Source organism: Sinocyclocheilus rhinocerous, unplaced genomic scaffold, assembly GCF_001515625.1.
Source record: "Sinocyclocheilus rhinocerous isolate Xijiao unplaced genomic scaffold, SAMN03320098_v1.1 scaffold5196, whole genome shotgun sequence".
NCBI classification, from domain to species: domain Eukaryota; kingdom Metazoa; phylum Chordata; class Actinopteri; order Cypriniformes; family Cyprinidae; genus Sinocyclocheilus; species Sinocyclocheilus rhinocerous.
This window is the reverse complement of record NW_015654257.1, coordinates 26,149-43,530: the sequence shown is the minus strand read 5'-3', so window position 1 is coordinate 43,530 and position 17,382 is coordinate 26,149. Positions and strand designations below refer to the sequence as shown.

The following is a 17,382-nucleotide window of genomic DNA, read 5'->3' as shown; positions in this document are numbered from 1 at the left end:
AGCGTGATAAATTGGCACAGGACTGCAACACACACATAGACACACTGACAAAAGCACACAAAACGCAACTCACGCAGATGGAACAGCATCTCTTCTAACCTTGAATTATCTACCGTTTAAAAACTCTGGTTCAGGCCCACTTCACTTTTCTCTGTCTTTCAGAGAAGCACCAAATCCAATGTCTTTATGCTTTGCACCATCTGTCCAAACCCTCGCACCAGGGCCTTTCATCTTTTTCCAGCTGTGAATGTGCACTGGATCTCCCATCTGATACGCACATTAGTTTACAGGCAAACTTTCTCACCACTATAACTAATCCAAAAACATCCAGGGACAGTGTTTGCTGAAATTCTCAGGTGTATGCTGAATGAAACTTTATGTACAAAAGGGTCCAGTAGTTAGATTGGTAATTTTAATCAAATTATCAGTGAGAATTCATAGCTATGTCCCATAAAAACAATACAAACAAACATTAATAATAGCTCTACTCACTCTAATGTTTCACTTTAGATTACAGATTGTGTCAGATTCATACTGTCACATGTGTTAATGCAGATTCAGTGCATTTACTATTTGTAAATTAGAGTTGTCTTTTCCCATTATGGATTTGAAATATAACATTGTTATTGTATTGTTTTTCAAGTTCACTAACACTACTGATACCCTTCGAAGCGCAAAACTGTGTCTCTTTATGGCTCTTTATGGTCTCTAGACACTTCCAAGTTATTTGTAAAGCAAATGATTTACATTCGGCACACTGACAGATAAATCATATGTGAAACCATGTCAAGAGCTCTTCTCAGAATAGAAAGCCAAAATACCTGAGTCAAATGCCATTTGGGTTAAAGAGGACAAAATGTGGGATCACTTATTTGAATTATGTTTATCAGCAATGTGGCTTCAAGTTTGACTTTCATGTCAATATTACATGAAATAAAGCCCTATTAATGTTGTCACTATAAGGTTACTTTTGATGCCTATTTGTCAAGGAATTTGGCAAGGCATGAAATAAAAAGCTTTATGTTACAAAGAAACAATATTTTGCAAATTATATATTTGAGCTTTTCTGTGTCAAAAACAATATTTAATAAATAAATAATAAATAAATAAAAGCAGAAAGTCGATTGTTTATTTCACTTTCCTGCTTTACATTCTAAGTGTATATATTATATTATATATTATAGAATAATATAATATTATATTGTATTGTATTATAAAACAGACATGAACATTGTCCCTTTAAGACGCGATGAGAGTGAAAGGAGGCGTCGCCGTTTCGCACTCTGGGTGGGAAATATGGGCGGGGCTAACGCGAGGTGACTGACAGCTGGGCCCTGGCACTTCCAAAATCGTGGCGCCTGAGCGCTCCAAATCAGCCAATGAGATCCAGAGTTTGGCCGTCAAACATTCTCCAAGCACCAATCGGAAAGCAAAATGAGAGAATCTTTATCACTCCTGGTGTATCCAACGTGGGACGAAAGAACGTCTGTTTAAAAAGAAAGCAAAGTCCGGGAGGGTGAAAAACAAGCGGTGGAAACGGTCAGAAGTGCGAGGTGAATTTGTGAATTATCGGAGAGAGAGAGAGAGAGAGAGAGAGAGAGAGAGAGTAAACGAACGAACGAACGAACGAACGAACGCGAGCCGCAAACTTCACAACAGTCGAGAGAGAGAGAGAGAGAGAGTAAACGAACGAACGAACGAGAGCCGCAAACTTCACAACAGTCGGACGTCTTTACTGGAACCTTTCGCTTTAAAAGTGCTTTATCACAATCCACTCGAGTGATCCAAACTCCTGCATTCGCAGTTGGAAAACTTTATATCAAGTCCGCGAAGAACTTTTGAAGCCTCAAACTTTTTTTTTAAAGAGTGCGGTTTTTCCTGAGGAAAAGTTTCTTCAAAGCGCCGACGATCGCAGATTTTCTTTCAACACACTCGTATGGAGTTAATGGACACGATCTACTATGGTTTTACTTTTCAGAATAACGAATCACTTGTGATCAAAACATTATAAGAACTTCAAAAACATCGACGATTTAAAGTCCTCAAACTACATTTGATCCAGTCGATCTCTCTTGCCAAAACAAAGCGCCTGTCTATCTCCCATCCAGACCCTCTTTTCAACCTTTTAAGGACAACTGCATTTAGTTTTGGCTTCTGGACAAGTTTCTTGTATTGCCTCGTCGTGATTCACCTTTGATTTACTTGCGTGGTGCAGCGGGGGAGATACAATTTTACTGTGGACCGTTTTCAAGTCCAGGACTGATGTATTGGCCCAGAACAACCCGGTGTAATTTCACATTACCGCTGGGTAAACAAACAACTTAATGAAGGCGAATTACTCGGACTCTGGGAAACTCAATAAGCTCGAGCTGTCTGTTTGTGGATGAGAGAGAGATCAGTCGTTAAGCGCTGAGACAACTGGATACAAAATGGCGGCGTGGCTGGGACAGATGGGATCACTTTCATATCATGTGTTTTATTGGTTTTTGACGCTGGAACTGATCATCAATTACGGCGCACCGTGTCCTCAAAACTGTACGTGTACGATTGATACGTCCGACTGCAGTCATTTAGACATTACTGATGTCCCTCAAGACTTGCCTAAGAGCACTGTCCATCTGTAAGTACACAAAACTGGCCAGCCCGAGCAAAATGTCAATTTAAAACATCATTCTCTTCAAAACAACACGCTTTAGGTTCTTTAACACTCTTAACTGACGTTGTACAGGGAAGAAAATGACTCAAAAGTCACAGAATAACAAACGACAAGTGTCACGTCCTATATAGTGCCCTACACTTAATTTATATTACTTATAAGTACTGACAAAAGTTTCTATGTCCATTAAAATCATAAAATGGGATTGTTTATAAGTAGTCTCGGGTCTCTTTGTGACCTATCAGGTTATGACATGCTAGTTACTATCATAAGTTTGGAAACTTACTCAGTTTTTGAGGCCTGCTGATATGAGTCAAAGTCATATGCTGGAAGGTAATTTTGGTCCATAAAATCCTGTTTTTATGAATATTTTTAGACTAGAGTCCTAAAAAACAAGGTATAAAGCTTATAGTAATTCCAAAATCTCTTCATTGTTGTGTTCAGTGTTTATTTTATGTTGAAACATATTTTATTAAGTATTCAGCTCTGACAGGCGTCACCTTCAGTTATACTGTTCCACAGGAACTTTTCATAAACTCTGCCATTTAGTACTGTTGCAATAATGCAGTTTAATGTGTTTTTGACATTATATTTGGTCTGGTTTATAGATTATGACTTCAAATGTGTTAATTTCTTCATAAGAGCACTATACTAAGATGATAGATCTAGTTAGTCTCGTAATAAAGACTGAGAACAGTGGCAGTTGCTGTTTTTTACGCTTATCTGACATTGTATGAACTCCCAGATATATTTTTAAGATTGTTTTTTGAAAACATCACACAGCCATTTTAATAATCTTATTTCCTTAACTTTTTTTCCTCAAACATGGCATCACTTTTAAATATGTTTTTTTGGGCGATAGGGTTTGATGTGATGTATCTCTGTGGCCTAGACAAAGTTTCTAAAGTGTTATCTGCCTGTGTGTTCAAGATAACAATCATATCATTTTCAAAGGGAACGATTTTACTGCCCAGTATTATCTTTAACACCTTTACTGCATGTTTCATCACTGCAAAGATACCTGTTTTGTCTGTCGATTTCAGAAAGGCAGCTCACTTACTGTTCTTGTCAGGTTTAAAAGATGGTTATCGCACACAAGTTTCAACACGGAAACATCAATTGAAGTCATAAGCTATCTGTTTTGCATTTTGTATGATCCGATTTGTCAAAATTTTAGTCAGACCTAGTGCGTTACATACGTCGTTTGGCTTTATTTGAAATGTATGAAGACAGAAACACTTTTTGAAGACAAGAAGCTTATTAGCTGTAACCGAGGGTGGTTGACATAATCATTCTTTGTCTGATAGGATGGCGAAACATTCATTACACATGATATCAGGCTTTAGATGGGAATGCTTGGCCAGGTAGCTCTGTTGATGTTCTGCCTCAAGGACTGTCTAACCTACTGCTGAGTAATCTGACCTGGTCTGCCTGAGTGCTTTAGTCTGTGGCCCTTGGATATACCATTTAAATGCATATAGTGATTTTGGTGGGAAGCTAATGTGACGTATTTCAGAGCAAAACAGGATAAATCTGGGAGCTTGGACTTGATTTATCGTTATTGGATTGGATGGTGAAAAGTGGTCTCTATATGACAGGTGGTTGGAGAGAAGAGGTTGAAATAAGAGGGCTTGTTGACATCAGCGAAAATGGAAAGTTAGAATAAATTTTTAACAATAAGACCAGGAAAGTATATTAAGAAAGTAAACCGGGACAAATTCTATTTCATGTTGACTTTATTGTTGCTTCAGCTACCGGTTACAGATTAAGCACAAAGTATCAATAAATAATTGATTTATTCTATATTACACTGTTGAATTAGTATATTAAACCATTTAAAGTGTTGTTTCAAACTAGTATTAGAAGAGCTTAAATAGCTTTGACAGAACAACAGCGCTTTTATTGGTAGGCCTCAACTGCCCAACAGGTGATATACATTTCCTCTTGACTTTCCTTATATAAAGCGTGGCCGTTTTTAATATTCAAACCTCATTGACAACAACAGAAGTAACCCAAACCAACTGGCTTGTGTTGTTGTTAACCAGTGGCACTTTGTCTCTCAAAACCTTAAGGCAACTGTGGTCTGTCACAAATGCTGATTATTTATTCTCAATAATCCTGACAACTATCTCTATTCACATGTCACTATTCATGTTCAGCGCTTTTGTACGCCTCTGTGGCAATTCACAAGCAGTTAAGATGCTTGTGCTTGTGACATCCAAACCTGTTGCTTGCGTAACCACGCGGCACAAACTCGCCCAAGGAGCGTCAAACTGCATTTTAGCATTTCCATGAACTGAAAGGCACGTTCCAGCATCTTAATGTCTCCTTATTGTCTGCTTTCATGTTGACAGATCCAACAGAAGCTGGATTTTAAAGTTATAGGCAAGAGATATTTTTTGGGTTGTCCGTCTGCAATATATCAATCAAGAGTAGAAAAAGCTTTGGTTGGAAAAAACCCTGTGGATATGGCCTGAGTATAAAATCAAGCCTTAATACCTTCCAGTTGTCCAAATAGTTTCTCCATACTGGCCATTTTTTCTTTCTTTCATTTAATGGTTCCCCCGTGGCTCGCAGAGACCTTGATGGTGAGTAGGAAGCACTGAGGTGTCTGCATCGCCAACACGCACATGGCCCTTTGTGGATTTAAGTTAACTTTTGGTGCTTTTCCACTGCGTGGTACGGCTCGGTACGGCACGGCACGGCTCGGTTTGCGTTTCCGCTGCAGTTCAGTACCGCTTTAGAGTGGGAGGGATTATTCACATGTCGTTATAGTTGCGCCGATGGCGTTTTTCCACTGCGTGGTACGCCTCGGCTCGGCACGGCTCAGTACGGTACGGCACGGAACGGCTCGGCTCGGTTTGTGTTTCCACTGCAGTTCAGTCCGCTTTAGAGTGGGCGGGATTATTCACATGTTGTTATAGTTGCACCGCCTCTATTACCTCCTGAAAAACTTTTTCATTCCGCGTCGCCCCATCAAGCTCGCTGGATCCGCTCCTCTGCTATCAACGAGAGGAACGTCTGAACTTCCTCAACAGACAACGAAACAGTCACTTTTTGGTTGTTAAATAAGGTGCGCTTGTTCAAAACAGTTGCGTTCGATCCTTCGCTGGCTGTGCTGATTTAAATCTAGCGGTTCTGTTGTGTTTGTGTTGCAAGTTCAGTGACGCAGGTAGTGACGATTCTCTCCGGCCAATCCGTGATCAGCAGAGTTTACACGTCACGTTTTTGTAACGGTACGGTTCACTTGGAACCTCAACCGAGGTGGTACTAAAAAAAGTACCAGGTACTGTACCCAGTGGAAAACCCCCCAAAAGTGAACCGTACCGAGCCGTACCATGCAGTGGAAAAGCGCCATTTGAGATATGGGCTTTAGGACTCCATTAAGATAAAGACTGATGGAGTAATTCATGGTTGAGGGTTAAATAGTTCACTCAAAAAATTACAATTCTGTCATCATTTACTGACCATTTCAAACATGTTGTTCTTTCTTTTGCGGAACACAAGAAGATATTTTGAAGAATGTTGGTAACCAAAGAGTTTTGGTGACTATTGACTTATGTATGGACACTTGAGACATTTCTCAAAATATCTTATTTTATGTTCCACAGAAGAAAGTAAGTCATACAGTTTTGGAAATATATGAGGTTGAATAAATTATGTCAATTTTCATTTTTGGGTGAACTGTCCCTTTAACCTGAGTGCGGAGGAGACGGTCGAATTAACTGATAAATGTTATGAGTAATCTTATTGGCTTCACCGTTGCATGACACAGTCCTCCAAACTCTTCATCCTCAAATTTGAAAAAGTTGTCTGAATTCCTTGTGAATTAAATTATTTTCTTTTAAAATGGTTTCCTGCATCTGATCCATCTGAAGTAAAGAAATGGCAAAAAAAAGCAATTTTTTTGATTTTGGAAATTTATGTTTGTCTTTGGCGTCTTACATTCATCAGGACTGACCCTTTAAAATTCAGAATAAATGAGATCCGTTTTTGATTAAATAGCTATTTGATTTTGTTTGTGTATTCAGTGTGCTGTGAAGACCAAGGTGATGGAAACAGTTTGGCTTGATATAACGAGCTGTATGAGTCTTACTTCTCAAAGTAAACTACAACGACCCTTTGGTGGCCCTCCTGATCGTTTTGAAAGCAGAGGGGGTGGTGGTTGGTTTGTATGTGCAACCTGGGTTGCCACATGTGTGATTGTAGTTTGGCCACTCTTTAGGGTTGGTAAACAGCCTGCCAGATTTGTCTCACCACCACAAAGGGGTTTGATGTGTTTTTTTTAAGCATTGTGGGGGACGTTCTTTTCTTTACAGTCCCTGTCACCTGTTGAGGAGCCGCTGTGTAAACCTGAATGTTAAGGGTGCGGTGCTTCTTTGGCCAGGCTACAAGAGGTAGTTCAGTGTCACGGTCCGTTGCTTTCCATTGACGAAACTTCTAGCCTAGATCTTGATCTGCTTCTCCGACCCATTGTTTATTCTTTCAACGTGTGGAAACAAGTCAGCAGTATCAGGGATCGACATTAAGCCTTGACATGTGCTTGTCCTTTGGCCATTCACTTGTCCAAGTAAAAAAGTTACTTGTCTGGAAAAAAAAGGATTTTATTTTTATTTTATTGTATTGTTTATTTTATATATTTTTTTCTTGGCAAAAGAAAGCGAGCGCTCAGTCACATGTGTGTAGGATGGCTTCCCCTGGAACTTAGCGGTGCGCAAACTGCCGCGAATGAAACTGAAAGTAAGACGCAGACGGTCAACACACAATCATCTTCATTAAAAGTAGTAAGACAAACTTATCTTTCCAGTGCTGATGCCGCGCGCTCTCCTATTGCGGTATTACTTCCTTCTAATCCTCATTGTCAGTGCAGGCTTGTTTAGCTTAATATTGACCGTTATGAAAAGTGACTAGTGTAAACATGATGCAGGGCAACAACTCACTGTGTGATGTATCCTATAGAAAGCAGTTATATACCCCTAAAATTCAGAATATTGTAATCGATTGACAGCCCTTATATATATATATGAAATGTTGGTTAAAAATGCAGATACTTTTACATATGAATCCACCAGTAGTTGGTGGCAAGTTACTGTCTTAATGTTAGTGAGTCATTCATTTAACCGATTCGTTCAAATGGCTGATTCATTCACAAATAAAGCAAATGACTGTCTTTATGAATGGCTCACTGAATCATTGACTCACTTGATTCGTTCAAAAACACTGAATCATTCAGTAACAAAAACACAGCTGTGTGTTTTCACCGCTGTGTGTTTTGCTGTGGCTTTGCTTGGAACTATTTTCGGCAGTCAATATTGTGTCACTTAATATTAACTACATTTTTTTAATGAACTGTTGTATAAAATCATTTTCACATTTGCAGTTGTGCTGATATTCAGGAAACGGCACTCTTGGTCATGTGGTGTTGCTTATCATATGTTATAAATATAAAAACACAAATTTTAGAATTTTTTACCACAGTATGTGTGTTTCTTTGTGTGCGCTGTTGTGCTCATTTGTTTTGATTTCTTCACGAGATTCTCTCACACACAGGCAGGCTGCGTAACCCTCAAATGGCACGACTTTTTTACTGTCAATACATTACCCATTATTAGTTGTCGTTGAAAAACTGAATGAAAAAAAAATGACATTGAATGAATTACACCGAATGAAAATGAGTCATTTTCGCCGAACTTTCGGTGCTTCACTAGTTATTTTTTTGTTATTGATGTTTTAATCAGGGTACTTGTCCGGTCGGGCAAGTAAAATTCTCTTTCACTTGTCCCTTCAAAAAATCCACTTGTCCCAGACAAGCAGACAAGCGTTAATGTTGAGCCCTGCAGTATGTCATCATAAGTTGAACTTGTTTTGATGCTTGTTCATTATGTTATCTGAGCAGTATGCTTTATTAATCCCGTTGCTGGAGACTTGGGTCACGTTCAAAAACAGCAACTTGCATTCTAGATTTTTGACAGCATAACGCATAACTAGGTATATGCCGGTATCAAATTCTCATGTTGCGATTAATTGCTAATGCTTTTTATAATATATAATTATTCACGGTATTTAGAAGTGCCCACGATAACAATATCGTGCATATTCATTACCGTGATATATCGCATTACCGAATACCGGCACAAGTCTACGCATAACACATGTAAAAGCTGAACTGGTTTGCTCCAGGTGTGTGCGGTAGCCTGGAGCAGAGTTTGCTTGCGTTATCAGATTGTGAGTTAAAGGAGTGCCTTGCCGTGTTTAGCTTGGCCTGCATGGCACAGAGGTTAACTGCACCTTCCGTTAGCACTACACTTGAGGAGTTTCCATGCATTCAAAGACTTTTTATCCATTGATTTATGCCCAGGCTTTTTCCAGTCAGCTAAAATGCAAGCATTAATGTCCATAAAACTTGAATTAACCATTTAACGGTGAGCTGACAGAGCAAATATCTTCCAAAACAGCGGTTAATCGCAATTTAGACTAGTTTAGATGTAGATGAGTGTTGTTATGTCTCGTTTAGGGAAATGGCAGCCACACTATTACCAGAATCGAAATTCCAACAGGATCAAACAAATATTCCAGATTCTCTTTCTGTTGAGACACATTTGAGCACCTCCTTCTCTCCCCTCCTTTGTTTAAGTGTCTACAAAGTGATGGATGACTCATCTGTGAATTCTGTACATCTGGTAAGAGTTTGGAGATCTGGAAAAGACATAAAAAAGAGTGAAAGAAAGGGGATGGGTGAGAGAATTGGAGAGTAACAGGCCTTATAGAGCACCCCCAGCACATTTGGTCTGGAGACTAAAATCACCATTTAACATTCTGTAGAAGTGTTACTGACGAGCTACCCCTTAACCCCATACTGCATACAGTTTCCAGAGGTTTTATGGCATTATACCTTAATGTGCAGGCGTATAGGTCAATGTGTATATTCTGTTGAGCCAGCATTTAGTCATTTTTGTGAACTGGAACATTCATGCAAATTCACAACTTTTTCTTATTTCTGCATTTTCCTCTGTTTTTGTTTTCTTTATATATGTTTTACTTTTTCATTTTAATTTTAGTTAAAGTTTTGGTAATGTTGTTGTATGTTTTTGTCATTTCTATTTATTTATTTATTTTTTTTAAAATATGTCCATATAGTTTTTTTTATATATTTTTATTTTAGTACATCAAGTTGCTTTGGCAACTAGTTCAAATGAAATAAGATAAAATAAAATAATACTTGATTTCAGTTATTTTTAAGTAGGGATGTAACGGTATGAAAATTTCATATCACGATTGTAGTGACCAAAGTTATCACGGTTATCAATATTATCACGGTTTTGTTAAAATTAGATGAAACCGTTCAAAAAGAACTGATACACACACTGAAAACATTTCAATAAGTTTTATATTTGAAAATCAACAAACAACAAATACAATTAGCAGCTATATGCACTTTTTTTTAGCATAAACTTAAATTAACATTAACATGAAGCCCTAATAATAATAATAATAATAATAAATCACTTATATATATATATACACAATGTGATTTCCGTTTGTGATCATGTGATCTTCGGTTAGGAGATCGTGTGATGCTTTTTAAAGCAAAGTTGGGGTTGATTTCGAGTTCACATACAAACATAAATAGAATAGGCTAATTAAATTTGCTGGCTGGACAGGATTTACCGCGAGTTTTCAAAATCGCGATAATCAAACACGGTTTTGATGATAATTAAATTTGAAATGATAATACTAACCGTCAGGGCATTTTATCGTGAAACCGGTAATCGTTCCATCCCTATTTTTAAGTTACGAAAGTTTTTATGGTTTTATTTTTAGTTTACTATAATAATATCTATATTAAAAATAATAATAATAATTGTACCATAATAATTTTTATAATTATCGACTGTATAGACTGAATGTAATACTACTACTATATTTGGTCACAATTGGGTGTATGTGAATGTGTATATAATTTGATTTTTATATATTTCTTTTTTTATTTAGATAAACAGCATATATATATATATATATATATATATACACACTGTATATATATAATGTGTGTTTGAATAGGTATGTATATGTAAATTTGACTTTGCTGGTCATAAATTAAATTTGATACATTATTTATACAGTATGATGAATATACTGCTGAAGTTCACCACTCTAATGTTTGCAGCTAAACTAGTGGTGCGATTACTCCAGAGTTTTCCTTTCTGTTAAGATAATAAACCGTATGCATGGTAACTCTGTAATCTATCTAACAATCACTTGTTCTGTTCACTTTGAAGTTTTCTGGAACAATCTGTCACGAGCTGGTCTGTATTTTCACTCCCTGTCTAAACTCTGACTTTTCATTATACGATTAAAAATTATCAATTGAAACAAATGTGTATATAATCAAGTATGAGCATGTTGGACTTTTGCCTGGCATCTGTGGTTCTGGTTCTGGCTCAGCCCAAGACAAGAAGAGACCCTTTTCTTACCAGCTCCTGGGCCCAATTTCTGTCATCTACTTTGTCTTTAAAATGCGCCTGGTTTGTCTTGGATTTAAGCCTCATGTTACTCCGATTTCTTTTGTTTGTTGGCTTTTTTTCTCATATTTAATTTATTTCTCTCCCACCGTGTAACGTTCACTTCCTGACGATCTTTATCTCATGATCTTCATTCTAGATTTGATACTCTCGCTCCCTTTTCTGTGCTTTGTTTGGACTGCAAATGCTCCTGGCTTCACTATCAGTGGTGTTGCTGGGCTATAAATGGTCTTTATGGCAGGAAACAGAGAGAAAGGAGCACAAGCTGTGCGGCTTTTGGAGAAGCAAGTGTCTGTCTGTCTGGACTCTCGCTCTCTCCTTCGCTCAGTGCTGTGACAGAAGAGTTATTCTTTGACTAGTTTATGGCCCTCTGAAACAGGGTGCATTAAAGACGCTTCTGTCTTCCAGCTGCATCATAAAGCCCCATCATTGACATCATTTCACACTTCCAAAGACCAAAGTTCACACTCTCCGCTTATCAGTGATAAAGATAGATAGATAAAGGTCGTCTCTTTGCCGTTGTATTCACGATATGGCCCTTGAGGGAGAAACTGATATAATAGAGTTATTTTTATTCTTAATATAACAGGCGATAACTATAGCGTTGATGTTATTTTCAATACCTTATTGAACCAGCATGTCAGAGTTTGGTGTCGACATATCAACAGATCCATGTTGTTTACACTCAAAGCAATGTGACCAAAATGAAACGTAATATTTCAGAAAGTTTTATCATTCTGGCCTAAAATCAAAAAGCCGCACTATTCAGTATGTTATTGGCAATTTGTTTGTACTCGTTTTTTTTTCTCCCTCTGGTCATTTCCTAAATGACTGACCTTTGTTAGGTGTGAATGTTCTCTTACCCTGGTTTCCTGGCATAGGAAGCTGTTGGCCGTTCACCTTCAGGTTTAATGGAAACAAGAAAAATTAGACATCATTGGCTGTTAGAGTTGAAGTTGAATTTACTAGCCTGTACTAGCACGATTAGGTTGGAAGTTATTATTGTCTGCATGGCTATAAAATGGTTGAATAGCACAGAAGTGTGTAAGCTCTCTGTTCTCACTGAAACTGAAGTGGGTACAGGTATCTGAGCTGATCTGAGAGCAGATAGAGGATGATTGGATAATTCTTGAATATTGCATTATTTATTTGCAGAGAAGCTGGAAAACCATTTTGCAATCATCTTTCCTTAAAGGGAATTTCAACTGTGCTGACTAGTTTCTTAGCGATGCAAAAGAGTTTTTCTGGTTTCCTTTAAGGGGGCACTAGCAATTTTTGATGCGCACTAGGCATGGGCATTTTTCAAAAAAATTGTATTTGAATATTTGGGCTCATAAAAAATGAATATTCAAATATTTGTTTATTTAAATGACATTTAACGAGAAAGACGTCATTTTTTTAATAATCAAGTTTTTGTCACCATTTCTGAACATGCTTATGATTAGGCATTGTACACAACAATGTTAACAATAACGTTACATTATATCTCAAGGTTTTATTTTAGTTGAAAACGTGTGTTAAAAAAAAAAAAAATTATATATATATATAATTAAATATTGAGCTTGAGGTCGGACCAGGCAATCGAAGCAAGTGTGAAAGCACCCTAAGGGTCCAGTCGGCCTGCAGGACTCTCTGAGGAAGAGGAGAGGCATTTGTTTAGTTCAGAGTAAAGACCAGTGGGTTTGGGAATTGTTTGAATCATAATAGACATGAAGCAAATAGTTTAAGACTACAAAACTTGATCATATCATCTGAGTTTGCAAATTTATATTTACACATACAGTCCTGTTTAATTAGTTGATTTACATATGCCACTTTTTCATTAATTCAGATTTCTGGAAATATTTCTAGCCTTTTCTGATGTGATATACAATAATATATAAAATAAAATATAAAGAGATTTCTATATAATATAAATTTATAGCTAAATACTTATAGCTTAATCATCATTGCTGTTTTTAATTTTCTTTGTCAGACTTTGATGATAATTTTCAATATTGTATTAAACTATTATTTCTATATGAATTTAAGCTTTGTTTCAATCATTATAAAAAACAATTGTTCTTTGCAATAAGTTGAAATATTCAAACCTAGTAAGAGAAATCATTAAAGACCCCATGACACTTGATGTTTTGATGTTTGTCAAATAAATGCAGCCTTGGTGAGCATAAGAGATTTATTTCAAAAACATGAAAAAAAAAAAAAATCTTACTGACCCCAAACTTTTATATAGATTGCTTCAAAATCGCCAGACATGTATTAAGAGCCACACAACTCCAATTGTGGACTCTCGAAGCCACAAAAGTCTTAAAGACTTCCTCACTGGAGAACTAGAGCGTTAGTTAAGCCTGCTGTACTGTTGCAACAGCCATGTGATTTATTCCCCAAAGGTCAGCCTGAAGGTGTGAAAGTTAGTGTTAGCTGATAAGATAAAGAGGCTTAAACAAAGTGAAGTGACTGAGAATTAAACACTGTGATTATATAAACACTCTCATTTCCTTTTTGGCTGGTGAGGCATAGGTCAGCTCTCCAAACATCATGAAGTCTCCATGAAGACTGACATGATCTGGTCTTCCCGCCTCTTTATTAGCTCCACCCACTAATGACTGACAGAACCGTTGACAAGCACAATATATCTTAGTCCAGATAATTGTGAAATGGCTTAACCTGGTATTTGGTCTACTTTTCAGCCCTTAAAATTCTGTAGTGGAAACTAATACGAGTATTAAGTCAGTAATCGGTGTGTGAAAGAAGAAATGTTTGGTTTCATTACTCTCACAGCATTTTGCAGGTTGGAAACGGCTAAAGCAGATTAGCGACTAGCATTCTACATGACGTACATGATTTTCTCTGCAGTATTCATGCCCCCTGGCGAGGCGTTTTTAAGAAAGCCTGCAATTTTTCACTTTGCTTTGGTATAATTAGGTAATTGCCTCGTGGTACAGGACTGCAATTTTGCTGTGTTCACCCGTCAGACGTGTTCCGCCTTGAGGGCAGCTCACCCTGTGTTATTATCTCCGCACAAACACGCACACATGGGCCGAGCTACAGAAGCATTGTGACAGTTTCCCCTTTCAGACCAAATAAAATACTAGAGTAAATTGCTTTGCTAGTTTATGTAACTTTGCCGCTTGAATAGGGACAAATTGAGCTACTAAAGCCCAAAGTATACTTCGGTCTCGTACGTGTATGCTAGCGCATGCGTACAGTTGAGCGCATAGTATACTCCATGTGTAAGTGTGCGTGAACGCAGGCAGACGACACGTGTGCTCTAGAAAGCTTCATCTTAGTCCAGTGTCTGCGCTATTTTTCTCCAGAAGTTTTGACCGATAAAAATCTTTGTACTCTTTTAAACTAAAGTTGCGTCTCTCTCATAACTCTCTCATGCAAGCGCTGTTGTTGCTGCAGTCTCTGGTATTTTGTTGTTGTTGTTCCGTCTCTTTTCGCTTTCTATTGTGAAACCACGGCCCGGACCAGTGCTGCCACCTTGTGGAACAACCGATTAGTGCAAAACAAATTCAGTGTGCATGTGCGACCTGGGCGTACAAAGTACACGCGGTTACAAAAACGGGGTGGTGCACAGTATGCGTATACTATTCTGGTGACGAAATTTGCGTCACGCGCACTGTACGCGGACCCTCGCATACACGTAAAAACCGAAGAATACTTTGGGCTTAAGAGTGTGATTAATACACTTTTTTTTTTTTTTTTTCAGTGCACAATCCTAGTTTGAGAAGGTATACAGCCATCCTAAATATAGTCCATGTCTGTTCTTTCTCAAGTTTGCATACGTACGGCTTCACAGTCTGTAGTTGACAGCTCAGAGTGAGAAACAGACACATTATATAGTGTGTTAGGTAATTCCTCTTCTTTACAACCAGCTGTAGCTCCACAAACCTGTCAAAATCGGCTCAGCAGACGGAAGGACAGTCATCCAGTTGTTTCTTTACAAGCACAAATGAGCTGCCGATTAAAACGTTTAACACTGCTAAGTGGAACTTGATGGGTGTGCCATTGAATCTGTTAGTCAGGGAGTTGAAGATAATCCGAAAGTCAATACTTTGTGTTTGCAGGAACGAACCGCTTTCTAAATGGATTTTACAGGCGGACACTTCCTATTACACTGTAGTAGTTGCCCCTCAGACTTCATAACTCCTAGCTGTTTAACGTGAATTTAACCTGGGATATTCCTTTAAAAAATGGTGAAGTATCTGACCAGGGATATTCTTTTAAAAAATATATATTGAGGAATGTTTACCCCTTAATACACTACCATTAGGTTTAGGGTCAGTAAGACCCTACTATTATGCAGTGTAACTGTTTATCTTATGATTGATAATAATAAGAAATGTTTCTTGAGTACCAAATTCATATATTATAATGATTTCTGAAGTATCATGTGACACCGTAGACTGGAATGACTGCTGAAAATTCAGCTTTGCATCACAGGAATAAATTACGTTTTAAGATATATTACAATAGAAAACAGTTATTTGAATTTGTAATATTTCACATTATTACCTTTTTTTATTGTATTTTTGAATAACTATATATAGGCTCGGTGAGACTTCAAAAAAGACTCAAAAACATGAAAAAAATCTTACCAATCCCAAACATTGAAGCTGTAGTGTACATGTTAATGTTTAAGAAGGTTGAAGTTTGGCCTAGTGGTTAGTTTATGTGCTCCAGATATATTGAGTCTTGGTGGTTATTTTTGGGAAATACGGGTTCGAATCGAACCTACCTGCATCATTTCCTGATCTCATTCTTGCTTTGTCTAAAAATAATTACAAAGAAAAAAAAGTACTGCTAAGTACTCCTCTAAAATATCAAATCAGTCAATGAATCTGTTTTTAAACCAATTTCTCTAACTATAAACGATGCAAAACGGTGCAGCCCATCCAAAAGGAAAATCTGATCATGCAGTAGCTGAGGAGCGAAGGAAGAAACCACAGAGCTGACAGGAGCTTTATAGATCACAGCGCCATCAATCTCTGACATTTCAGCAGGGAGAGCAGGAGGCCAGCGCTCTGCCAAGCCCAGTCTGAAGCCCTTGGACGACTGCTCGCCTGAACCACGCTGAAATGAAGATGACGTCCCGCTAAAGGGAGGCTGTTGATGTTCCTGATTTATGGGCCATAAGTGTCGATACGACATGTTTCAGTGATGAACCGGACTGATAGACTGTCCGTTGTGTTGTTGAAAGCTGCTGCTGGCACTGTAGATATAGTGAGGCGAGAGATTTAAGGTGCTTGAATGGGTCTGCTCGTGAGAGAAATGCAATCGTTTTCACATTACCGCTTTTTACTGAAGGAGTAGAGTTTGTTGACTGTTATGAGTGCCTGACTAAAAAGTATTTTAATAAATTTCTCTCTCTCCTCCCCCTCCTTCTCTCTGTTCACTCAGAAATCTGAGCCACAACAAGCTGGCGGCAGTCGATATGGACATCCTCTCCAATCTGCCTAACCTGAAAGAAGTGTGAGTAGAACAGCCCCATGTCCCCAGTCCAAACCTCCCGTAGATCTGCCCAGTGTCAGCTGTAAATCTGTCCCTGCTTAATGAAATCAATTAGCATGCTAGCAACTTTTCCAGGGCTGTAACAGAATGTTCTAGGGTGTTGTTGGCCTACACAAACTTTAATGCCAACGTTTGTTTTCAGGTCAACAATGTCTTTTTAAATTGATCTTGATTCGGCTTCATTCATTTCAATTCTTTAGTTATATATTTTATAAGACAGATCTGACACCAGTATAAAATCCTGTTTCTGAGTAGAAGCGCTGGCTGATGTTTAGTGTAAAACCACTACTAAATTCGGCTAGAAAACATTCCCACAACTAAAGCCCCATAGAGAGAGGCAATTGAATGAAGTACATTAAATGGTGTAATAACGTTAATTACAGCCATTAGCCACAAACGGTCATAAATCATTTTAAAGCGTGCTGTCAGTGCTATTGGATATTTAAGTACTTTTGCTGGTGGCTATTGTCCTGAAAGTGGCGGAGATTGGGAATAAAGAGGTTTGCTATTATAAGCGCCTTCCATCATCACCCAACACCAGCCACTAACCTGCGCTGTAAATATTTAATACATCGAGGGACTGTGTCTGGCCCTCAGCCAGACAGGCCTACTTTCCCTTTCTCTCTCTCTCTCTCTCTCTCGATGTTTTGGTAGTAAAAAAATTAAAAATAATAATATATATAATAA

The 17,382-nt window shown here is 37.9% G+C and overlaps 1 protein-coding gene across 1 annotated transcript in view; it reads left to right on the top strand.

The window, feature by feature from the left end:
• The first annotated feature begins 1,428 nt into the window (after positions 1-1,428).
• LOC107716980 (leucine-rich repeats and immunoglobulin-like domains protein 1) overlaps positions 1,429-17,382 on the top strand; it is a 39,602-nt gene continuing 23,648 nt past the window's right edge. The window contains exons 1-2 of the mRNA XM_016523619.1: positions 1,429-2,620; positions 16,585-16,656. Coding sequence (XP_016379105.1) covers positions 2,430-2,620; positions 16,585-16,656 — 263 coding nt within the window. The 5' untranslated portion in view covers positions 1,429-2,429. The remainder of the gene's footprint in view (positions 2,621-16,584; positions 16,657-17,382) is intronic.